A 27,277-nucleotide genomic window follows, 5' to 3' on the forward strand; every position below is an offset into this window, starting at 1 on the left:
GAGAACGGATTTTTCTCAGTGTAACCTTAGTGCATAAACACGAACCGTTAAAGTAATAATAATAATAATAATAATAATAATAATAATAATAATAATAATAATAATAATAATAATAATAATAATAATAATAATAATAATAATAACAATAATAATAATGTTTTCAAACAGAACTACTCGTATATAAGGACAAGTTCACAGAAAAGAAATTTCATCGTGTTCTTCACTATTCTTATCATATAAATCATATCTATTTAAAAGAAGAACTTCAAGAAGTCAAGAAAGCTAGTTTAAGGACCGGAATTATAATAGTTATTATAATTCCTATCCTAAAAACAGCTATCTTGCTTTCATGAAGATTTATATTCCTCTGCAAAGATCATAGGTAATGTATTTATCGATATGAACCACGGGTGTCATTTGCTGTTGCCGGGGTGGACAAGGGCACCCCAAAATTTATATATATATATATATATATATATATATATATATATATATATATATATATATATATATATATATATATATATATATATACTATGGAAATTGTAAAGTTTCGGAATGTTGTAGTTTTAGGATCTGTGATGCAATCTCAATGAATCTCACACAGTACGGTTCTTAGGTTCCTTGAATTTGATAAGCGTGAATAGGTCATAGTCATAACATGCAGTGAACGAATAGTGAAACTTGAATGGAAAAGTTGTGGTGATCAACTGGTGATATGTCACAGTTCGAACAAGGTGCAACTTCAAGTTTATGTGCAAATTGGAAACTCTGCTTCAGAGACTTTGATAGCTTTGGAAAACAGTTTAAAGTGGCATTGCTTTAAGGAAAATGGGCTTCAAAGGTACCCGTTTCACCATTATGCAAGAAATAAATACCAACGCGAGTTCTGAACATCAGAAGATACCTAATTGGTGGGATGCAAAATTGGGAGAAAATTGGGGTACCCTAAAAAAACTCAGGGACACGATGTGGTCCACCACAAACTTACTTGGTGCGGGATCGAACCATGGACCTCGCGTACCAGAGGTAAGCATTCTATCATTAGGCCACTGTACTCCCCAAGTTTTATTTATATTACAATGAAAGTGTTACGTAGGAATGTGGAATAAATACCAGGAATGTAGAAGAAGCATTTAAAACAAGGAAAGAGTTTTTTTCTTTTTGAAATTCTGGAAATAGTTAAAATATAAATCAAATACTTCCATGTGAAATATTATTCCATATGAGCCAGAATCATAGACGAAGCAAGAAGAGAGAAGGACTAACATAGCAATTCTACAATGATAAACCAATAGTTAAGTATAACATTGTTTGAAAGTCTATGTCGATATAGCCTATGAAATAATTTCGAAAGAACTAACAGACTTAGAAAAATGTATGAACAATCTTTAGAAAATAAAATGTAGAACTATTATCTACTAGAAAATGTTTTTAAGTTTATGCTTAGGCAAACAATTAAATATCAAATATAAAATTCTATTTTGAATAGCAGTAGTGTTAGGTATTAATTTGTTATGTTCGACACAGATTTCAAGAAATTTTATTGATCATGATAACTTACCAACATTTTTTTTTTTTATTTTCTGCTTTATATGGCCTGTTTCCTATTATCTTCTTTTAAATTATTTGCAGCTGCTATTTACGTACCACTGAAAGCAGGGAATTTGTGTTAATACTCAATTCAAAGTCTTCTGTTGTCGCGAATTCTTTTGAGCAATTTGAAACTGAATATATATATATATATATATATATATATATATATATATATATATATATATATATATATATATATATATATAACCATAATATATCTATTATGCTGTATGGTTAACACTGAAAGTATTTGAGAATAAAATTTTGAGACGGATATTTGGGCCCGAGAGGAGGAATGGGAATGTCGGAAACTTCATAACGAGGAACTGCATGATTATTAGTCTGCATTTTTTAAGGTAGTCTAGGAGGCACAGATGGGCAGGTCACGTGGTAAGAATGGAAGAAAATAGGAACGATTTCAAAGTTTTTACCGGATATCCAATCGGAAAACGTCCATTAGGAAGACTTCGGTCTACGCGCAGATAGGAGGACAATAATAAGATGGATCTCGCAGAAATACAAAGAACAGAAATCAATGGAGAGGTTTTGTGAATGTAGCATTAAACCTCCGGGTTTCATAGCCCATAGAGTTAGTTAGTTAGTTAGTTACGTACCAAACGTATGCCTATATGCTAAAAGAGACAAATCGTAATTGAAAGAAATAATGCCCACGTAATATGAAATAAATTTTAAAATTAGAGAAGAGACGAGATTATTTTTCTTCTCACGTAGGCAACACTAGTTCACTGAAGTCATACAACTTAAAGATTGTTCTAGAATTAGAGAATTCATAGTACAAAAACTGATAAAGTAATTGGACTCATACAACGAAGAGCATTTGTCTAAGTTTGGACGTACGTTAATCATTGCACAGAATAATGGTACAATAAATATGGTTTAAATTCTGTTATATCGTAACCTGCGTGCGCCTCTTGTGACGCAAAGGGATTCTGATAACTTCTAAATAGAACTAAAGGAAAAAATCAGGACATGCGTTTTCTTCACAGCTTTACAAAATGAGACTAAATGAAATGAAATCTTTCAGTTTAAGGTCCCACAATTATGCCCGTTTGGTTAATGGAGACGATTATTAAGGTAAGTAAATGACGATAGCAGAATTGGTGGAATGATAGTGTGGGAGGAAACGGGAGAATCCGCCCAAAGAAAACCACGAAAACGATGTTGCAGAAAATTGGAGACAAAGTTAGAGAAGCTTTTCGAAAATCGAGAGAAGACGAGAAATAATTCTAGAATTGAGACGAGAGAGATACGAGACCTACAACATTTACGACAAAAGACCAGAAATTTCATATTTCGTATTGTAAGCCACACTAGCCACAAGATGAGCTATTTATTACTTTTTTATGTGTATTGCCATTTTAATTCGCCTCAACCTTAACACTTATCTAAAATTTCCATTAATTAATCTTGTTTATATCTAACTTTTGACTTAATCCAATACGGCAAATGAGACACGAACACAGAAACTTCGAGGACAGTCAAATAGGGCCCATCATCTTCAGAGGAACCTATAGGTATCGCCTAATAATTGTCAGCCTAAAGCCTCAATCTCTCGACTACTGGCTGTGCCTCCATTTTTTAATTGTGATTAATATATTACAACGCTAATACTTGAATCTACTTGTACGTTTATACGTGGTATTTACTGATTAGGATGGTTATTTTTTTAATTGAATTGTCAAAACCAGCTTTTCTCTCTCTCTCTCTCTCTCTCTCTCTCTCTTTCTTTCTTTTTTTTATGAAATGTTCCGGTGGGCACACTAAGTATTCCGGGGGTCATTGCTGGTAGTAATATATTTATTACTATATATTGCAGAATAACTATTTTGGTCTTCTCCCGGGGACACTCTCAGAACTCCGGAGTTCAGTGTCCCCCCAAAAGTATGTCTAGAAAAAACAGTGGTCAAAATTTTACCGATCCTTAATTATGCATAAAAATTAAAATAACGCGTTAGAGTAATTACTGTGTTGTTGAAAGTCTCATTATTCAGTTTATTCCTCTAGTTATAATGGATAATTATTTGAACGGCGAAATGAGATTTGGAAGAATTTGAGAAAAGTTCAGTCTGATGCACTGGACAAGAGATGATGCAACTTGACAAGCATAATTTGTTAGAAGCACCTCGTTAAGCAAACAAGCCATGCGAGCAGAATGCATACAACTATTATAAAAATGCAGAATTCGTAAGAGTGTTATGCAGTTTTGAATTACATGCAGCAGGTCTTAAAAAGAAAAAAAATCCGACCTTGACAGATTCTTTCTCTTTGAATTTTTTTCTTCTTTTTTCTAAACATTTGAATCGCATTCTTAGTAAAAATATAAGCTTTCTTTCGCAACTTGGTATTATTATTTTTGTGGTCCTTTCTTTTTATAATGGCAAACACTACACGTGCCCGCGTGCATCAACGCATTTAACTCATACAATATAATATATATACACACACACACTAACAGAGATTTTCACACACTCAACACAAACACATACATAAGATGATATACCCCTTCCGTGGCACGAGTGTTGTGGCGCGCGTTTCGTGTTTAGCAAAGGAAAAAGCGTTTTCCCAAGCACCGACCGAAAGGAGGTCATCAGTCATCCCCATAGAAACTGAAGGGAGTTTGGTGGCCGTATATAAGAACAGAGGCCGCTGTGCTGTCTTCAGTCTTTTGGGACCTTCAATTCTATTCTCTCTCAGTGACACCGACAGTTCCAAGTTTATTATTGTCATCATTATCATCATCGCCATGAATTCGGTGGGTATTTCTTTCTTTTATATCCGACTCGTTTGGATGCAGTGATTGTCATATTTTTTTTATTGTAAACCCATTCATTGCTTTTGCAGTTATCATTATCAACTGCAAAAGTGTAGTTTCTCCCAAAAATACAGTGCAAGTGATTAATGATACGGAAATTAAATCATGATAATTAGTGAGCGTGACATATTAATGCTTTGTGTATTCGGGACTCCTTTTGTCACCAGTGTGTGTGTTCCCGGCGAATAATGAATTCCTTTATCGTTCAGTTAGTCATTTTCTTAACAATACTTTATGTGTTTAATTGCCGGTAGCTGTCTTAGCTGAGTGGATAATACTTTCTCGTTTAGCTTGAGTATTTTTTTTTTCTAAGTGACAAAATACTCACCTATGGTGCTAAAAATCTCTGGCCGTGTAAGATTTGTTATTGCCTTCTCTTAGGTTTTTTTTTCATTGCACCATAGTTTTATATTTATTTTATCTATCAATTATTAAAAGTTCCGTTTACTCTAACAGGAACAGTCAGGAGAAAGTAAAGAATTTATTTCATTATCCTCTTGGATTTAAGATAGAACACCTGGATTCGAATCTCCATGAGGCAAAGTGTGCATCAAATTCCACGTTACGAGCTTCCTCTTGGACAAATTGTTGTCGTACCCGTCTTCAGTGCATTGAGAACCAGGCTAGATTATTGTGAGGATTCATATGATTCGTATATCATGTTGTGCAGGCACGAACCGTGGGGATCTAACACTACAAAAGCCTTTACGTCTATATAGTATTGAATCTGTATTTATCTGCACCCGAAAAGAAGTGCCGTAATTGTAAAATATTTTTCCGCCTAAATTTTCAGAAAAGAAAAATGATAAATAGATTGTTTTTTACGGGAAAAGGAATACAAATGAAGTGTAAGATCAAAGTTTCATGGAGCTCCTCCGTGGCTAAGCGGTTAGCGTACGCGCCTTTGGCGTGGGAGACCCGGGTTCGATTCCCGGCTCATGTGGTTCGGATTCCACGTTAATCAGTAGGTCCACGTCTCATATAGCCTCGCTGCTGAACGGGACGTTAAACTAAAAATCAACTCAAAATCAACTCAAATTTTCATGCTACATCAATCATTTCTCTGTTAAACAAGTAAAGTTTTATTGGAAAAGTGTAGTACGAATGTATGTTGAGCTAGGAAGTTTTCGGGAGTCCAGAGCCCGTGAACCCCCTCCTCCTGTGTGTGCGTACCTCTGTTAAACCTATAGATCCATGTATCGCGTAGCTTCGATGCTGAAAGTACTGCTAGACTCAAAATAAAACAAACCAAAGATTACAGGTTCTCGTCTTATATTGCCTTAGCAGATACAAAGTACGCTGAACTTCAGTTAAATCAAATCTAAAAGTACTTTTAAGGTTAGATTCATTAGCTCTTAGTTATTCTTTCCGACCGTAAATAAAAATACCATAATGAGTTGCGCTATATATAGGAAGTTGGAACGGAATTGTTTTTAGAAAATGGATTCTGAATGATAAGATAAAACTGATTATTTATTTAGAGAATGCAGTATACCAGGACTTCATATTAGCGAGATTTCCATGCGTTTTCCCAAGAAGACTTCCTTGTTTTGAAATCAATCAATCTTGCCTTACAATCTTTTTTACTTCAACTTTCTTCAGTTAATAAATATTCTTTTCTTAACACAAATTTCCACATTCAATATACTTCTAGTTTAAATGATGTTGACAAAATATAACGAAGCAAGAAATACTAGTACTTAGGTAGTATCGCGTTCGATACCGAATAACGTAACATGTGATCCAATTTCCACCTTAAGAGTCTTCACTACAGCAAAATTAAACTGCAGCAGATTTTAGAGTTTTCTGCAATATCTTCAAAACAAATAAAAAATAATAGAAAAGCAAAAAGCGTAATGCAATAGACAATATGATTGTGGATATGATACCTTTTTCGGAACTCACCTAACTGCTTTTGGTGTGTGCCGCGATTTACAGAACCAGCAAAAAATGCCAGACACTTGCAAATCGAAAGCAGATAGATAAGCTATGTTAACGATATCACATGCAAAATAATATTATTGTCTAGTGCACTTCGTCTTTGTTTTTCGAATATTTTTATTTGTTTTGAAGACGTTACTCTAACATTAGCGGTAGTTTAATTTTGCTGTGTTGAAGACCCTCAAACTGTATATTTTATTTCATGTCAGTGGCGTATTTAGGGGGAGAGGCTTTCGGGTTCAAGCCCTCCCCCGAAATATATTTTTTTTTAATGCACAATTTCATTAAAATTTATCGACACCCAAAAGAAAAATATAAGTGCTTATTCATGTGTTGTGCATAGCTCCTCCGAAACAAAATCCTAAATACACCACTGCAGTCTCGGTACTACTAGGTAAGATTATATCAAATTTTAAATATAGTTATCAAATAAACGTTTCGACTTCGTGCTCATGTTCTCTGATGTATAAGTTGCTTAATTCTTCATTAGCGTAACAAAACTAAATGATTTCAACCGTTTTACAGTGATAAACAATATACTATACTATAGTTTGAATTTTAACTATTAAAAATAGTCATTTTTTGTCTTTTTGTTCTAAACAATATTTCAAGTAATTACTGTTACAGGAAACAAACAACAACAGATACAATCTGTTAATTATTTCCTTCCTTTTTTCTTTCTTTTCTTTTAACATAATTTTATACTATACCCAGAAAAGAAAGTATTTGACAGTTGACGAACTTTCTTTTGCCAATACCTCAGGAACAAATTAATTAATTTGGATCTTTTTTGTTGTTGTACTTAGAATAGTTATAATTTGAATAACTTGCTAATACCGGTACTCTAATAGGTTAATTTATTGTTAAGTTTTTAGGAAAGGAAATTTTGCCAACTGAAAATTTCTTGCTTTTGTGACTGTACAAACTAAATAAACAACATGTTTCAGCAAAGTAAAAACTGTCACTTGTTCTTGGCAACGAACAACAAACTTGTTATCACCGAAACAATTCGTTTTTTTTTTTTTTTTTTTTTTGTAAATATTATGTATGCGTAATTATTCTTGAACAGGCCTCCAGAGAGGTCCGGTGCTTTAGCACGCCAAATTTTTTGCGTGTGGTCAGTTCTCACGCACAAAAAAAGAGAATAAAAAGAAACAACAAGAAAAGAAAAAATAATGAAAAAGAAGAGAAAATTCTAATATGTTATATTTTCTTAAATGAAATTAAATCCAGATATTTTCATAGAGCAGGAGGAAAATATTTTCATAGGAGGGAAATGAAGTTTGCGCATACTTGACCAGGAAAGAAAATGTAAAAATTCCGGAATGTAGAGCTGAGGATATTTTTTACAGTGACAAATTAAATGACTTTTTCTTCGTGCTATTTTGAGCTACAATTTTTGACATTTTTTTATAACACAAATAGGCGGCGTTCAGAATGATTTGACGATTACTTACATGGGGGGTGGGAGAGCCATAGAAAAAATGAAATGAAATCTTTAAGTTTTACGTCCCACGGTTATGCCGGTTCGGCTAAAGGAGACGGTGATAATGAGAAATGAATGAAATGGTGGAATGAAGAAAAATGGGAGAACCCCGAGAAAAGCCACGAGCACGATGTTTGTCCACCTCAAAGTCCACACGGCGCGGCAGGGATGGAACCAGGGACCCCAAGCAGTGGAGGTGAACGCTCTACCACTGAGCCACCGCGCCTCCGGGAGAGCCGTAGAATTCTCATAAAAATGAAAATGGAATCTTTAAGTTTTACGTCCAACGGTTATATCGGCTAGGCTAAAGGAGACGGTAATGGTGAGAAATGAAAGAAATTGTAGAATGAAGAAGGTGTGAGAAAATGGAAGAACCCATACAAAACCCACGCACTCGATGCTTGTTCACTACAATGCTCCCTTGGTGCGAGCAGCGATCGAACCAAAGACACCATGCACCAGAGGTGAAAGCTATATCACTGAGCCACCGCGGCCCTAGAATTCTAATACTTACCTGCTTACATCACCATCTCTCATGCAAGAATACATATTTTCCACTGATAAAAAGAGAACAAAAACAAAAGAAACAAACACGGACAAGGGCGCCCATGTTGTGGTTTCCAAGGGGGGGAGCAAATATAAGCGAGGTTTCAAATATAGTTTCAAATTTTGCTACAAGTAATGTAAAAATTCTATTGTGCCTTCGATATTCCCAAGTACGATTTTCTCTTAGGGTGAAAAGCGCCCCACCTTGCCCCCCCCCCTGATGGGCGTCCTTGAATACGGAAGAAAGTAAGTAGCATTTATATTCAAAAAATACCTAATACTGAAATTTGAGAACTTCCAATTTTTAAACTTTTACCCCTCCTGTTAAGTCTAAATGATAATTCGTAAGTCGAGATCCCTTGGCCCTCAAGTAAGAGAGCACCCCCACTGATTTTCAAAATTCGTAGCCTTTGTCCTAAAACATGATATTATGTTAAGTTCGTTAGCATCTATCTATTGATATATCTTCTCTTGCACAATATTATCGTGAAGACAAAACTTAGATAAACTTAATCAGAATTAAAAAAAAAAAAAAAGACTATATCATGAATCATATTGTGTGCTGCAGAATTACTTCTGTCAGTCATTACGACAACTTTGATCAGGATATACTGCAGAATCAATTTTATCTTAGTGGGTGGCGCGGTAATCATAAAAACATCATTTTCTAAGATTACAAAAACATGGTTACTCGAAAGCTACTTGATGTTTTAATCTTTATCCATATTATTTTGTCCAGTTACGCTAATAATGCTCAACACGGTAGACTTGTGTTCCGTCCCCAGCGGAAACTCATGTAGTTCGAATCCCCCGCTTAAGTTGGAAATACACGTCTTATATAACCTTGCAGGTGAAGGAGATGGTGAATTCAAATCAAATCGAAAGCCTTTGATATTGTGCAATTATATTATAGACACTTCTTTTTTTTCTTTTTTCTTTTTATTTATTTATTTATTTTTGAAATCTAACAGTCTCGCATACCGTTTTAAGCTTGGAGCACGAAAATTTAGATATGAATAGGATGTATTTGGAAGAACTTCGTCTATGATCTATATATTTAAAATTACCGTATAGTCTCAAACTTGCATGGTAGAACTTACGGAAATCTCAGTTAGATTTGCTATCCAGGGTTTAAAATTTTGGAATTTCTGATTACGAAACCAAGAAACAATAACCAATTACTAAAGTCACCCTGATATTCAAATATACGACATACACGTATAACCATTCAGTTTTGGTAAGTTAATTATTCTAGGACCTGCGCGCTCCGTTGTAAATTAATGATTGATTCTTTTTCAAATCTGTCAGTTTAACCATCTAGGATTATGCCCTTTTGGCTAAGAGAGGCGATAATTAAGGCAAATGAATGATGAAGGAAGATATGGTGGAATGAGAATGTGGAAGGAAATCGGAGTATCCCGAGAAAACCCACTGACACAATGTTGTCCATCAGAAACTTACTTGAACGAGGGTCGAACCAGGGATCCACGCATCAGAGGGAAACACACTACCACTGAGCAACCGTGCTCCTCGCCCCGGTTGATGTTCTTTTTTATACGAAAAATCCTGGTTTGCACCCAGTGTGCTTTTATGGGAATTGTTGACTTTAACTTCCAGCGAACAAACAATGTCAGAATTTTCTACTGACAGTTTCTTTTGACAGTAAGAATTAATGATACAAGACACATTTGTGTCTTTAACTAATTAAAAAAAAAAGCTTTAATACCGAGGTACTGTGGAATTCTATCAAAGCAAACTGCGGTTCCTTTACCCATTTATTTGCTGTCAAAAATTCTATTGTTCTCAAATGTACATAAAAGTAGCGAAAAATGCAATCCAATATGTACTGAAAAAATGCATGTCTGTTTCACATACGTGGATCATAACTCCAACGCGTGACACGGCTGATCAAACTAGGAATGAATTGTAAGGATTCATTAAAGATGCCAGACGAACCACCAGCGGGTCCCTTATACCATCAAACCTCAAAGCAGATATGAAACTAAGAATCATAAGCTGATTGGTACCCGAGTTGAATAAATAACGATTAGCATGTAGCTATTTCTGTTTCCCACGCTTAGTCCAAATATTCTTTATGCCAGCTTCACAAATACCAAAGATAGATTGAAGGCAAAATTTTAAACAATATTATAAGTGTTTAAAGAAAGAAAAGGATATCCAAAGATGATGCATATAGCTACTAGTCAATAGACCGCATTGAGCTTAGCAAAATGATGTCTTAAAACTCAATCGTAGATTTCGAGAAAAATGGAAAAAGAGATAATTAATATGTAGGGGTCTATATTAAAATTGATGCTGGGAAAGAATGAAATGAAATCTTTCAGTTTAATGTCCAACCTTTATATCCTGTTAGACTAAGGAAAATGGATGATTAATGGAAGTGAAAGATGATAGAAAAAATGGAGCAATGGGAATGTGGATGGGGACGGGATCTCTTGATCTGGGATTGAACAAAGGATCTCTAGCACAAGTGTGGGGGAAAATACCACCATTCCCACACCTCCAAAAATATCTTTGCCCTCCTCCACTTTCTAAAAAAATTACACTGGGCAAAGATAACCAAGGTGAACGGTGTGACGTTAAACGACCCCTTACTATTTCAGATCTACTTTTGCCCATATATATATATATATATATATATATATATATATATATATATATATATATATATATATATATATATATATATATATATATATATATGTGTGTGTGTGTGTGTGTGTGTGTGTGTGTGTATATATATATGGCTTTGGTGGAATATTTCATGGACATCCCTGAGGCTTCCCTCTTATCTCCTACTGCTTGAAGTATGGAGTCAACGAAGGATAACGGAGTGAATTCAACTCATTTTCCTTCCCCATCAGTTTCTGATACACAATAGTGTTCCTCAAAAGTATTAAATTTTGAAATAATGTATGATCAGTGGCGTATTTACGATTTTGTTTCGGGGTGGGGGACTTTGCTAACTTTCGGGGAGGCTTTGCCTGAAAATGTGAAAATTCAGCAAGATAATTCATATACTTCACTATTCGGGGAGGGGCTTAAGCCCGGAAGCCCCCTTCTTAAATACGACACTGTATAGGATCTATGTATTACATCAGGCCTTCTGCAGTCTCTGCTACTTGGGGTTGAAATCAGTCAATAATGAGGAAGTGAATGTACTCCCATCCAAATTTTTATGTTTTTTTTAAGTGTTTTTTTTAAATTCTAAAACAATGAAAATGATAAAAGTAAGACCAAAAATTTACAATATAACAAGAAACAAGCAAACAGCTCTCGCTTCTACACTACACATCCTCATTAGCTTATGAATGAATGATTAAAGCTTTAATTTTGGAGGGGTTAAGTGTCGTATCGCCGGACCAATTTTAGGAAATTTACCGAGTGAATTGGAGATTTTTTTTATTTGTGAGGAGGATGACTGAAAGTGAAGTAAGTGAAATAATAAAAGTGAAGAAAGTTGTTGTTTTTGTTGTTTTTTTTTTTTTTTTTTTTTTTAATGTAAGCGGCACTGAATGTGGAGGCGGAAGGATTATTTCGCGGAGAGGTACATTTCTTATGATATAGTAGTGCGAAAGGCATGGCGTTGGGGAAGAAGGAAGAGCATTTAAAGGGCTACTTAGTGGAGTATTTATTTAAGGAAAGGAAACCCCAGGAAATTGTTGTACACGATTTTCTTCTTGAAATTGGAAAAGTTTACAAGCCTCAGTTTTGAAGGTAATTTTGGTTCTTTTTTTTTTTTTTTTTTTTTTTTTTAGTTTTCAAAGTGGTCCGGCGATACGGCACTAATGTCTTTTGGAGCTACTGTAATCTTCCTCTTGAAGAAAATAAATGCATATTGAATTTCTCAATGCTTGTTAACCATCAATCACTCACATAGCGTTATGATCCTTTTTTTACCTACACCCATCTAGCTATCTTCCATTTCTGTAGTCAACAGTAAATTACTTTGATTTATTTACTTGCTTTAAAATGAAGTTTTAAAGGATTTGCAACTATCTATAATATTTTGAATACATTTAATGTCTTTCTAAATAGCGTAATTAATTCGTTTAAAAGTTTACTCTTATTGGTGTAAGTTTATACATAATTTATTCACAGGGTCCGCGGTGACTCAGTGGTAAAGCGTTCACCTCTGGTGCTTGGGGTCCCGGGTTCAAACCCTGCTCCCGCCAAATGAACTTTGTGGTGGACAAACACCGTGTGCGTGGGTTTTCTCGGGGTTCTCCCATTTCCTCCCACTTTCTTCATTCCACCATTTCACTCATTTCTCATAATAACCGTCTCCTTTAGCCTAACCGGCATAACCGTGGGACGTAAAATAATAATAATAATTTATTCACCTGAAAGCTTTAAAAATAATAATGTTCAGTTGTTCTCTTTAGTTTATATCTTCCTTCAATTTTATGAATATTTTATTACATTATAGTAACTTTTCAGTAGCAGTATTTTTTATAAATGCGTTTAAGCTATTATTATTATTATTATTATTATTATTATTATTATTATTATTATTATTATTATTATTATTATTATTATTATTATTATTATTATTATTATAAAATCTCAAATATAAACAAAATCAAGATGTATATATGTATCCCTTTTGATATGCTGTATATGCTCCCTGTTCTAAAGCCTTGGAATTGATCGATCAATTTCACCGTCTAATAAGAACGCTAGGGTTTGTGTTACCATTCCATCTGTACTCTGAGCTCCTCCGTGGCTAAGTGGTTAGCGTCCGCGCCTTTGGCGTGGGAGACCCGGGTTCAATTCCCGGCGGGAGCTCATGTGGTTCGGATTCCACGTTAATCAGTAGGTCCACATCTCATATAGCCTCGCTGCTGAACGGGACGTTAAACTCAAAATCAACTCAACCCATCTGTACTCTAGCATCACTCTTATTATACCCTGTGCAGAAGCTAAAGCTTATCATGGTTGGAAACTCGTAATTCAGAACATAAAGTAGAAAAATACGTTTGCCCAAAGTAGTACGGACGACCAATAATACACCGTAATTTATCCAACAGAATGAGACCTCGCATTCTCAAATCGCAATTTCACTTCTTTCGTAGGAGGTTACGTTGGCAAATTGAGTCGGTTAACAAAAACTCGGCACAACGTAAATTGCAACATAGGGCCAACGTTGGCAATTGAGTTGGTTAACAAAAACACGACCCAAAGTAAATTTCAACAAGGGGCCAACGTTAGCAATTGAGTTGATTAACAAAAACATGACACAACGTAAATTCCAACATGGGGTTAACGTTAGCAATTTAGTTGGTTAATTAAAACTCGGCACAACGTAAATTCCAAAATAGGGCCAACGTTTTCAATTGAGTTGGTTAAAAACAAAGTTGACACAACGAAAATTTAAACATAAAACTAACGTTTGTGTTGGTTAGCACAACATTCCTCCAATGTAGGAGGAGTGCTCCACTGTGTGTGCTGCTAAGGAATCCAGTCTCTCCCTTATGCTTGAGGTTCGATTGCACAAGTTAGAGAGAAAAAAATAGAACAGGTGAGTAGTTCTAGGTATATTCTTAAGCACCACGAAAGAAGACAATATTACCACCAGTGGGAAACGGAAGGCTAAAAATTATGAAACATTAGCTCTACGCTGTTTATCTGAGCTTTTAACAATCAACTTATTGTGAATGTGAGCCCTAGGAAAGAGCAAGTTCAATAGTGATTGGGAGAATGAGATCGAAATTGTTTTATAAATTATGGTAAATCGAATGTGAACCAACATATCCTATTACTTGAATTTATTACTTTGTGTCAATGTATTTTTGAATTTCATTTTTGTAATTGCCAATACCCAAGCATATCAACCATTGTCTTACGTTGGTTCAATGTATTCTTCAATTTTATTTTGCAATTAACAATATCAACTCATACCCCCGACCATTATCCTACGTGGGGCCAATGTATTCTTCAATGTTTTTTTCCAGTGACCAATTCTAAACTATGCCCATTATTAGCTTAGGTGTAAGACAAGGTTTCCAATCGAGGAAGCGCAAGCTACTGACAGAAATGAACTAAATTCTCATTTACAAGCATTAAGAATTTACAAGCTTCATTTACAAGAAGGAGGTACTTAAAATGAACACCGTACAAACATAAAATAACTAAAAGTAGGCTGGAAATTTCTTTAAATAAATGCTTCCTTACAATAGTATGTAGAAATTTTGCTGGGACGATAAAGAGAATTATTATTATTATTATTATTATTATTATTATTATTATTATTATTATTATTATTATTATTATTATTATTATTATTATTATTATTATTATTATTATTATTATTATTGAAGAGTTGTGAATTCAATACTTCATTTGAAATGGCAAAAGGAGTGAGACAAACGAGTGACAAGGAGGGGGGCGTGAAGTATTTAGGATTTACGAATTTGGCTTGGAGTATGCGGTGCTCACGAAAGAGGTTAGGAACTGTTAGCACAGGATTTACTAAGTGTGCTGATGAAGTAAATGGCATATGAAATATGATAAAAGTAAAAGTAGGAATATTAATGGTAAAACTGGACTTCCCAATGACAATAAGTTTATTTAATATGTTCTTAAAATATTGACAAGATATGCAACAGACTTACCAAGTGTTACATGTCGAATAATGTGGTAAACACACATGTGGTACTATGAACGCAAGCTCCAAATATACAAATATATGTATTACAAGAGCCATGCTGCCTTCATTGTACAGAGTCCCTGGTTCAATGCGGGGCTTATCTTGTGGGGTTATGGTGAACAACAACAGTTCATAGGTTTTCTGGAGGTTTTGCAGTTTTCTTTCATTTCAGAATCAGAACTTTAATTAGATAGCACTCTTTATACGTTTAAAACGTGCGGAAATAAACTTGTCTCCTTAGCGACTCCAAAATATTCTGCGAAATGTCATTTTTTCTAAAATTGTGTTCTTCTCTTGCGTTCTTTTAATAGCTTTCTGAAGAAAAAATGGTTGGGAAGTATTGTTTTAAAATAAAAATGTAACTTAAAATTAAAAACTCCTTTTCACGTGCATTTTATTGTAGAGTTTATAACATGAAATCTTACTTAATATTGGTTAAAGTATCTAAAACTTCCCAAGACAGTGGATCGAGCGTGTTGGTCCAGTGCAATGACCTGCCCGATTCCCGGAACTGAATCCACTGAACTTTTATCTGTGCGGACACATGAAAAGTGTGGAGTATGCTACTTCTGTCAACGATGTTAACGACTTGGAACAGCCTATATCCATAACGCCTCCGCAACTGTGCGCAATAACCCAGGTATCTTCGAACAGGTAATCCAATCCTTGAGTCGGCATTGTCATGCATGCATTGTTGTCGATGGCTGATAATTTGACATCTCCTGTGATGTGCCCCAAGAACGTAGTTTGTGTTTCTCTTGCCGCCGACATCTACATCTTCGAATTTACTATTGTTACTCTTTCGGCCCTCGCTAACTCTGCGAATATGCTTTATGTCCATAGGACTTTTTTGTTTATCTCGGTGTCAGAAATGACCTCCCGACCTTTGTTATATTAATTAAGTTAGATCCTGTATGAGTAAATTTTCTTTTCCTTTCCTTCAAATTTGAATATTGCCTCTGTGAAAGAACAATCACAAATATGATTGAGGTTCCATACGAATACATGGTTAATGTTTCGTTTCAAAGATCTGGGTTTGATCCTCGATTAAGAGATCGTGTATTTGAGATGTTATATTAAGCTCTAGGTATCTTTTCTTCTTGTTTAGTTGCTAAACATTCCAGTATCAAAATTTGCAATCAATCAAACAAAAATTGATTGAAACTGGCATTGAATGAAAGTAATATGGAACATTAGTCACGATTTGTTAACAATAATCCCTTTATTTGTCGATACCATGTTTTAAAACATACACGAGGTGGAAATGTCTATATGTGAAGTGGAAATCTAAGAAGATAAATAAATAAGTACATACGTGAACTTTTCATTGATAGTCTTGCACGTACATACGTACATTAACTAAGGCTTCCTTAATATGTAGAGTAAGAAGCAAGCCACAGGAAGACCTCGAAATTACGGATTATAGTGTCATAAGTTGTAGAGTTTGATTTTTTTTTTTTTTTTTTTTTTTTTTTTGCAAAATCTAAACAAGGGCAAATTACGTGGTGCGCCCTGTCCCAAAACCCTACTGAAAGACCAACATAAAAGGAATGAATATCCTTGAATTAGAGGCACGTAGGCGAGTCAAAAATTATCTACACTTTTGTCATAACTTTTCTTACATTGCGCACTTTGTCTTCTGTTCTCACATATTTTATTGTTATAATGTTGTGGTAATGCTGTGAAAGTGTGATCTTAATTTCTCCATTTTTCTTCCTCCTGTTGCAGATATATCATGGCTGCTCCATTAGAAGTTTGCACCAAAGAGGAACAACGAGCAGTGATCCGATTGCTCTGGTCGAAGGGTGTCAAAGGGTCAGATGTTTATCGCAGACTATCATTGCAATATGGGAGAAGTGCACTATCATGTAAAACTGAGTTTTTTTACGGCTTGAGAAGTTTAAAAGTGGTCGAACAAGTGTAACGCATGAAGAGGGAGCAGGACGGCCATCAACCTCCACTACAGATGACAACATTAAGTAAGCTCGACAGATGGTTCTGGCGAATAGGCGAATCACTATCGATGAGGTAGCAGCTGTTTTGAACATCAGTCATGACTCTGCACATCAAAGCACTCACGACGAACTCGGTTTTCATAAAGTCTGTGCACGGTGGGTTCCAAGAAAACTTACTGCAGAACACAAGCTCACTCGTGTTTGTGTCTGTCAACGCTTACTCACTCGCTTGAACAACGAAGGTGATGCATTTTTAAGCAGAATAGTCACCGGCGATGAAACATGGGTTCATCACTATGAGCCAGAATCAAAGCACCAGAGTGAGTATGGAGTGGAAAGACTCAGGATCTCCAACGAAGAAAATATTCAAGACTGTGCCATCCTCAGGAAAGGTTATGTTAACTGTGTTTTGGGACTCATAGACGCTCATAATGGCCGAGTTTATGGAAAAGGAAAAGACGATCAACAGTGCGAGTTATAGTGAAATGTTGGAAAAGAACCTGAAGCCGGCAATTCGCAACAAACGACGAGGTTTGTTGTCGAAGAAGGTTTTGTTGTTGCTGCATGACAGTGCACGGGTACACATGGCTCATCACACTATTGAAACCATCAACAAGTTGAAATTTGAGTTATTGGAACACCCTCCCTGCAGCCCAGACCTAGCTCCATCTGACGTTCACTTGTTTGGACCACTCAAGGATGCTTTGCATGGTCGCCGATTTGCCTCAGATTTAGCCGTGCAAAATGCGGTGCAAAAGTGGCTTCACGACCAACCGAAAACCTTTTATTTGGAAGGAATACGTAATCTCGTTGACCATTGGGCCAAGTGAATTGATAAGGAAGGAGATTACGTAGAAAAATGATGTGCATAGTATAACCCTAGCTTCATGTAAACAAACTGTAGAAAGAAAAGTATAGATAATCTTTGACTTGCCCTTTCTCAGGAACATTACACGCGTATCTTGTGAATTTATGTTTGTAATAACTTTTCAAGACTCGTGTAAGGTTTGCTAATCTGAAGTTACAGCTATATTGCAGGTGTGCTGTTTCAGTGATCAAACATCAAACTAAAACAGCGCTTTTGTTTGAAGTATCTTTATTTCAAAATTGTCTTATGTTAATGTTAAAATCATATGTGGCTTATGGTTACACACATATGATTTGTCTATAGCAAAAGACACCTATAAATAACATAATATGCTCCTCTCGACTAATTGGTATGACGCCATTACAGTATCTGTAGCATTGCTCTTGTCAGGAACCAGTCCACGTAAGCACATTGATTTTTGCCCTCTCGTTTAAGTTGCCAATGGCGAAATCTTCCTATCGGCGAACAATATAAAAAGAAAGAAATTGGCATGTAAGAAAAAAGATTTCCCACAAAGTAGTAAACCATCAACTTAAACCAATAACTAACCAAACAAAAGACTATAATTAAAATATGCTACTAGTAAGGTTAGAATTTACGCTATAGTAATAACATAAATAGTGGTTACATGCATTCAAAAATTTTCCAGGAGAACCTAGATAATTGATCCCAAGTATAACGTTTCGTTTTTTCTGTCTTAAAATAAGAAGCATTGTATGCTAATTAGTAAATTGTGTTTGTTTTTGGTACCTTTCATTGACTGATATTCTTTTCTTTCTTTCTTTTTACCTTTTTGTATTGCGCCAACAGGTACTTTTTGTGTGTGCTTTGTTCGGTCTGACGATAGCAGCCCCTCAACAGCCAGGACCATCAACGAGCCCCATCCCAATTCTTAAATACGAAAACGAAGTCAATCACGATGGTAGTTATAAATGGAGGTAAGTTTTTTAAAAAAAAAAAAAGAAAAGAAAAACAAATAAAACAAGTTGCTCGTTTAATGTCATTACCTTTGTCTCTGGTTTTCATGAATAATAAAAAAGGAACTAATCGAATTGACTTTGATTACGTAATATTATCAGTTTCTCATAGGAACGCTATTAACATTGCTTATTATGCTTTTTAAAAGTTGCTATATCCATTGTTTCGTTCCTTGAGGTTAATTTGTTTCATCATAAGTATCAGATACTAATTAGGTTAATATTCTCATTCTTTATCGTGGTTGATTTGCAATTACTATCTACTTTCGTTCTTTAATTTCGTCAAGTAAAATTTGTATGTATCTTTCAACACATACATGTATTTAGTTTGAATTTACTTTCATAGTAACTTAAAATGTAAATAAATATCGATTTAATTTCTATTTCTTTATTTTTTTAATGTTTAGTAAACTACTTTCTTTGTAAATTGCATTACTGTAGTAAATGACTATGAGGAACTTTTTCGTGTAGACACGCCTCGCAATAGATAGAAACAAAATTGTTAGCGATTATTTCCTTCTTTGATATGACAGGTCTGCCAACAAATGCTGAATATTATAAGTATTATATTTTTAGTATGCTACTTTAAAACAACAAATATGAAAGTATATTAACATATTACACAGATATAAATGATTAAATAAAACGCGAACAAAGTACAGAATTTAGATAGTTAAACAAATTATAATAACAAAGTATGTTAATTTCAGTGATTTATTTTCACATTCTCACATGGTTTGAATTGTGTTTCAAAATATTTTTTTCATTTTCTCTTACAAATATTCTTCATTTAGTGTAAGATTATCGAACAAGTTTAATAATCACGTAACAGTTCTCCATGTTGAAAAAGGGGGACCAGAATATCGTTGGAGAGAGCCGGACCACCATTGGTCCATCTTCGCTACACCTGTGATGTTTTGCACAGATTAGTTATATACAATATCTTATCAATTTAATGGATACACACAAGATCTCTCGGTTGGCCATGGTCAGATGGCGACCACAGAGCCGAGTTGATGGTGGTTGTGTCTTAGGTTCAAGCTCCATACTACGTGATGGGAAGGAAAACAGCAGTGTGCAGTGAAATAAATAGACGGTAATAGTGTAAAATGTACGATCTCTCTGATTCCCAAAGAAGTTATATTTTTGGTGTCCGGTATTGAGGTGCTAGAGTGTCGAAAGTGGAAAGTGTGTTGGGTGTGTCACGAGGGACAGTGTCCAAAGTAATGGCGGTTTACAAAACTCATAGCAAAACTACAGCAGCGAAAAAGAACAGTGCTCGGAAGAGTACTGTTAGTAACAGGCACCGCCGAACATCGTGCGGCTGAGGTACAAGTGACGGAGGAACTCAATCAATATCATTCATGGCCTGTATTTACGGTCACAGTCCGCCGAAAGTTATATGACACAGACATTGGAGTCGACTTGTAGGAGAGAAACAGCTGATAAGTGACTATAACACTTTTGCAGGACACTAATGTTGCTACTAGCATGCAACATGGATCACTGATGACTAGAAATCTGTGATATAATCGAATGAATCGTCATTCACCTTAATTCAAAACATGGGCCGTAGCTGCGTGTGGTGAACTACCAAAGAAGCATACGACTTGCGGTGTCTCCGTTAAACTGTGAAACAATGCTGTGACTCTCTTATGCTGTGGGTCGCAGTGCCTTGCTTTCAGTGGGCTATGCACTGACGTTTACTGATTGACATTTTAGGGAACCATTTGCATCCTATGGTCCAGGTGTGGATTCCGCACAAATGACAAAAAATTCCAGGATGATAATGTCCCCATTCACATAGTTGAAGCTGTTGCGCCGTAATATAGAAATATCAAGTTGAAGATTAACAACTGCTCTGAAATACCTAACGTCCACACTTAAACGTTAGTGGACACCTAAAGTTCGTTTCGAGACACAAATCCAGTGCAGATTTTCGACTGCATCCTCTCTCGCTGAACTGAACGATACACTACACGCGGAATGGTGCAATATTCGATTTGTTATCGTTCATAACCTCTCTCACTTTATTCCAAGCCGCATCAGAGCTATTGCGAAGGACGAAAGGAGTCCAACGAAACATTAATCTGGTAATCGGCATTTTTATAGGCGTTTCCATTAAATTGATAAATATCTCTAGACACACTGCAGTTTATCTTTTTTTTTTAAGTGATCTCATTGGTTTGCTCTTTTCCGTTGTTGCCACATCTAACAATAAGTAACCTATTCACTACCTATTCTTTTGATTGCTATTTTTCGTTATGATAGTTCTCTGCCTATCTTAATGTATTCCACCTGAAAATTAATTTACTTATGCCGACAACTTGCTCTAACTTGCTTTTAAGTTTTCTTATTTCGCTTGGCCTTGTCTAATTGAATGATTCCCACGGCAGAAATTGGTAGTAAAAACTGATTTCTCATTTTTTCAACAGTTAATAATTGCAGCATATCGTTTATTACAAGAACACTTTTACTTTCCATAGTTTGTTGCAAAATATCTTTATATTTTTTTCTTAATAATTGGTTTAGTGACATTACAATATATTTTTACACTAATACAGAAAGCCTATCTTCTATGGATATTTTACTTCTCATAAAGTACACTTAATTCATTCTTTTGACGTGAATATTTATTATTAAAAAGTGAAATTAGACTTGTTTTATTATGCATTTCGACAGCTACAAAATGTTAGAAAATTGGAGGGAAAATCCATTATGTCTTTCTCTTATACAGGATACTTCAGGGTACTTCAAATCCTGACAGTCTTGATATATTCAGGGTAGTAAAGGGGAAGGTTGAATATTTCTAAGTTATTGTATCACTACAACTTGGATAGTTATAGTCAGGGTTGTACTGTAAAAATCATCTGTGTCGAAGTGCTTGATGGGAAATAAAATAACAAGAAGTTAAATCAAATTGTGCATGTTTATTATTATTTATCTATGAATGAACAAACATTTAAAACATAATTTGAACATTTCTGGTGTGAGTTAAAGTACATTTTTAATTTTTAAGCCAGTTATTTTTTCTGGTTCTGTACCAGAGCGTAGCTCCTCTCTTAAGAGCTGTGCAGAAGAGTCGCACTGCTCCGGCTCCACTACACCCCTGGTTATTGTATGCATATAAAAAATTTTTAGTAACTTAATCAATGATGATTTTTTAGTTTAACGACCCGTTCAGCAGCGAGGCTATATGAGACGTGGACCTACTAATTAACGTGGAATCCGAACCACATGAGCTCCCACCGTGAATCGAACCCGGAATCTTCCTTGCCAGAAGCGCGTACGGTAACTGCTTAGTAATTTACTCAATCAACAAGCAAATTATAAGAAGTTCAAATTATTTTAAAATACAATATTACTTCTTCCAATGCTGCTTTCAGTCACACCCCAACGGTAGATTTTGTCTTCCCTAAGTTACAAAGCACTCTTCTGAGGAAAACGCTTTCATAAAGAGCTTCATGTTTTACAAGTATCTTACGTATAAGAATAACCTTGACACCGCCTGTTTTTTTGAAATGCTTCCCAAGATTTTGAAACTTTGACTGGTTAAGAAAATAAAAACGTAATAAAACAGTTATATCTTCACACAAGAAGAATATTTAGCAGGCTGTGTGGTTAAGATATTCTATTATGAAGAATGTAACGACGTTCCTTATCTTTATATAGTTAACCTCTACACGGATATGGCATCAAATGATGCCATATCCGTGAAGGAGTTAACACGCTCGCCTTCGGTGCCAGAGATTCGTGTTCGATTCCCGGCGAAGGTTCATGTTATTAAAATTTCATGTTAAATTGTAGGTTCACCTGTCATATATAATCGGTGCTGAAAAGAACGTTAAACTCCAGACCAACGAACCGTGATAAAAATAACTTTGAGATCTTGAACTGTTCACGGAACAAAGCCATTACATTTGAAATTATAAGTTTAGGCAACATAAAATGAAATATTTTCATTTACACCTCACGGTGACGTCATGTAGACTAAAGGGAACGAATGTTTGCGAAAGTGAATGATTAAGAAATGCTTGGTGGAATGAGAATATGGGAGGAAACGGGAGAACCCTAAATAAAAACCACTCTAACAGTAATGTCCACTACAAAATTCACATTATTTTTGATCGAACCAGAGGCCCCTAACGTCGAAGTTGAGTGCCATTGATCCATCATTCTCCCTACGGACAGTAAAATCCAAATAACAATTAATTGATATTTATGTGAATTCGAAAGATTAAAGTGTGTGCTTTGTTATATGGCTCTTGAATTCGAATCTCACTGAGGATATGAGCTTCAGTGTGTTTATGGGTATGTTCTAACCACTTATTACCTAGTATCATCACCATATATACGATTACTTTATCCTTCAGAAGCTGTATATACCGGAAACTATTTATATGACTATCGTTGAAAAAAAAGGCACATGATGTAATTTAAAAGAACACGGGAAACAGAAGACAAAATAAAAAAAAGAAACAAACGAAGAATAAAAGGCAAAATAAAAAATGAAAGTATAGAGTTATAGCCTACAAGTTGTCTGCAAAAGACATTAAAGCAAATTTTCTTTTCGTTGAGTAGCTTTTCCCATTTTTATAGTCCTGTCAAAATTAGTGTGAAAAAAGCGTAAACACACCGTACACCATAACCTGCACCATTTACTTCATTATTGTCTTACATAATACAAAATGATGCAACATACCCCCATTCTGCAGATACACAAATTTTTTATGGTATTGCTGAGTCCTTAAAATGGGAATGACCACAAAAACGAAACAGAAATATATGTATATTTTTTCACACATTACTCTTTTTTTTCCTTCTTCTGCCATAGCGGATAATGTTCAAGTAATTATGGACAATAAAAACAGGAAACAAGCTCCATGCATCATATTATATGTAGGGTTTTACACTTAAACGCATATTACTGCATATTTAAATGGTATTCTGTTGGTTGTAGCTGTAAGTTTAAAGCTATACGTACTGTTTTCAGTTTTAAGACCTGCACAACTTCATAATTTCTCTTGTCTTTGTACGTATTAAAATAACTGAAAAATATAGTATGTGTGTAATTCTTGTTTATAGCGTATTTGTAATGTTTTAAATGTTACTTTTCTGAAAGGATGTCGGATTAACATCCTTACTATTACCTAATTAAATGCTTCTGTGTATAGTACTATATCTAATGTGTAATTAACACAAACACTTTAATAGTGAATATACATATTTTAAATAGTACCTACAAAGAAAGCTATACTCCAACCACCTATTAGAATGTAAAGTTGAATCTGCTGTAAATAAATATCCATTAGTGTGAACAACTCTACAAGGAGTAAGTATCTATTAAATCTCTATAACACACCTTAGTACACACCTTGTAGGTGTTGTAAAAGCATTTTCTAGACAATTATTACAAAATAATGAGTTATTTTAAACACATTTCTATCTTGCTATATTCGACACTTTGTGGTTTTTGTTGTATCCATCTTCATTTCTCATAATTTATACAAATTGTGCTGAGACTCAGTGCGTTTTGAAATTAACACGAAGTACTATAATCCTGTGGGTTATAAAGTAGGGTTAATTCCGTACAAGTTGAAGTTAATATGTTAAATAAAATGGTAGTTACTATAAAACTTTCTCACTTAACCCTTAGATATAAATGAAAAGTGTATTGCCCATAATAATTCGAACCTCTTAATCTGTACTAGCTGTATTCACGAAATTAAACGATAGTACACCAAGTAAAAGTTTCCTCGTCATTTTAACCTCAATAGATTGGAATTTTAAATAAATAGTCTAAATCTTCTGCTTCGTCTTAAGATCAATACTAGTTGTTCAATAAATAGAGATGAATTTTGCTTGTTTTCTTTATTTGCAAGAAGCAAGAGGAACCATGCTAGTTTAGTGCTAGAGAAATTGAATGTGGTTCGAAAATATATCTACTTAAGCATTAGTTTATGTAGACAAGATTCTGAACGAAGTTACTACTTTCGTCCGTAGCAATTCATTTGCATTTACTCACTTGCGCTATCGGTGTTAATCATTTAGTGATAAAGATTCCATCATTCATTACGTCATCTCTATAGTTTCATAAAGACGAAGCCACCCAATTTACTTCTCATTACTTTACGTCTAAGTACGTGTATCAGGAATTATTCTTAAATATTGTAATAATGTATTCTTCTTCTTCTTCTTCTTCTTCTTATTATTATTATTATTATTATTATTATTATTATTATTATTATTATTATTATTATTATTATTTGGGGTGGGAAATTTCAGTAATATAGCACTCATCTTTGGTCAAGGTCTCCCTGGTTTACTCTCAGGCCAATTGAGTTTGTGCTGAACAGCAACGTGTCCTTGGGTTTTCTCGAGGTTCTATCGATTCTTATTTCCACTAATTATGTTACTTGTACCGATTATGCCCCGGGTTCCTAATATGGCCCACCCACCATAGCTCTGCAGATTTACGTTGGTGCTACTAGATGACAATATAAACTATGTCCTCTGAGCTGCGCAAAATATGTTCACGCTTGTCATGAGGACAGTTTATACTGTCAACTAGTATCACCAACGTAAATCTGCAGAGATATGGTGGATGGGCCATATTAGGGCCCCGGGCCATAATCGGTACAAGTACCATATTTCATAATCACAATTTTTTAGCCTTAAGAGCTTTCTTAATGGTCGAAAAGATTTAATTTTACGTTATTATTATTATTATTATTATTATTATTATTATTATTATTATTATTATTATTATTATTATTATTATTATTATTGTCATTTGGCTGTTATTTGCGTTGTACAATTATGATTTATTTTGTAGTTACGAGACTGGAAATGAAATCACAGCGGAAGAATCTGGTTTTCTGAAAAACGCTGGCGTCGAAGACCAAGAAGCGCAGGTTGCTCAGGGATCATATTCATACACAGCTCCAGACGGCACAAGAATCAGTGTAACTTACACTGCTGATGAAAATGGATTCCAACCTAGTGGTGATCACCTTCCTACACCTCCTCCCATTCCTGAAGCCATCCAGAGAGCGCTAGAATACATTGCTTCGTTGCCACAACAGCCTGACGAGAGTGCAAGTAATTTACAACCAACCTATCAGCAACCTTCTCAAAGATTCTAATCATAGACTACTTAATACTAACAACAATAAAATAACAAAATAAGTGAAAAAAATTGATGGACTCATTATATGTGTTACAAATGGAAGACAAGCTCTCACAATGTTTCCTGCTTACAGTAAAACTTAAGTCAGCAACTGGACTGTACATATTAAAGTACTCTGCCAAAATGGTGTTCGTCTGTACGTGATATTTTTGTATTTATAATGCTATTAATTTTTAATCTATGTTGTGTATGTGTGATTTGTATTGTATTTAGAAGGCTAGTGTAGCTTACGAAATAAAGATTACTTTTTAGAATATATATGGTTTGTTATTGTACCGAAAGCGCTCCAATCTCCGAAGAAACTCAAACAGATAGTGAAAAACGTACAGTGTATGCTACAATCCAATTATATCTAAAAGGAGGTGATATTCCACACATGATTAAAGAGCGCAGAGAAACGAAAATGACAAAACCTCTAAATATTTTGCGATATAAGAGTAAAATTTACATTATATAATACATTTTTTTAAAGAAAATATTCCGTTTTTTTGAATTGTTTAGCAGCAAGAAGTTCGTTTCTCTCCTATCGTAGTGGAAAAATTTGAGCCCATCTTTGTAACTTCACTAAAAACTTCCAGCAAGTAACTTCCAGTTATAGTTTAGTGCAGGCTTTCTCAATTTATTTGAAATCACGACATTCTTTTATGACATCCACTTGTCACTGACCTCCATAAATAACTTAAAATTTGTAATAAGCTTATTAGTATTACTATTATTATTATTGCTGCTTATTCCTTACGGTATTATGGTAAATGTGTGTAATTTTCATGAGAATTGTATTATTAATATGTGGTTTTGGTTGTGTTTTTTCTCGTATTTCAATATGCAGTTATCCATGAGTTCCATTCCTCATCTAATCCATGCAACACAAGAACGCCTTCCGACAATCGACCTCTAAGCTTATTACGAATTTTCAGGCTTAAACATGCTTACCAGCATATCACGTACCTTTTACTGCTTATTGTTGAACGTTTTTCCAGGTAATGTTACAGAATTGGCCCTTGTGAGTCTGAAAACACTGTATGGATCACTTTTCATACAGAAGGTTGATTCTTAAATTTCTTCTTGACGAAAAATCCGGGTGCCTCCATTCCATGCTCTGGCGTTTGCTCTGTTGGTTCAAAATGATGAATCTACTTTTTATCTCCAGTGATGATGATTTGTCTGAGAAACGCTTCACCTTCGCTAGAATAACGATCCTGTAGGTGCTGACAGA

General features: G+C 34.8%; 1 protein-coding gene across 1 annotated transcript; it reads left to right on the forward strand.

Annotated features, from left to right (window-relative positions):
- The first annotated feature begins 4,206 nt into the window (after nucleotides 1-4,206).
- Nucleotides 4,207-26,317, forward strand: LOC145686551 (endocuticle structural glycoprotein SgAbd-8-like). The gene is made up of 3 exons (XM_081759988.1): nucleotides 4,207-4,369; nucleotides 18,706-18,833; nucleotides 25,708-26,317. The coding sequence occupies exons 1-3, from the start codon at nucleotides 4,361-4,363 to the stop codon at nucleotides 26,015-26,017; spliced, it is 447 nt and encodes a 148-aa protein (XP_081616114.1). The 5' UTR covers nucleotides 4,207-4,360; the 3' UTR covers nucleotides 26,018-26,317.
- Nucleotides 26,318-27,277: the final 960 nt, after the last annotated feature.

Source organism: Thermobia domestica, chromosome 5 (genome assembly GCF_964235325.1).
Source record: "Thermobia domestica chromosome 5, izTheDome1.hap1.1, whole genome shotgun sequence".
NCBI lineage: Eukaryota > Metazoa > Arthropoda > Insecta > Zygentoma > Lepismatidae > Thermobia > Thermobia domestica.

Bases quoted from the DNA above. Each gene is read 5' to 3' on its own strand.
- LOC145686551 (XM_081759988.1), top strand. The intron at 18,834-25,707 runs GTAAGTTTTTTA...TTTATTTTGTAG, and splicing joins GATGGTAGTTATAAATGGAG to TTACGAGACTGGAAATGAAA.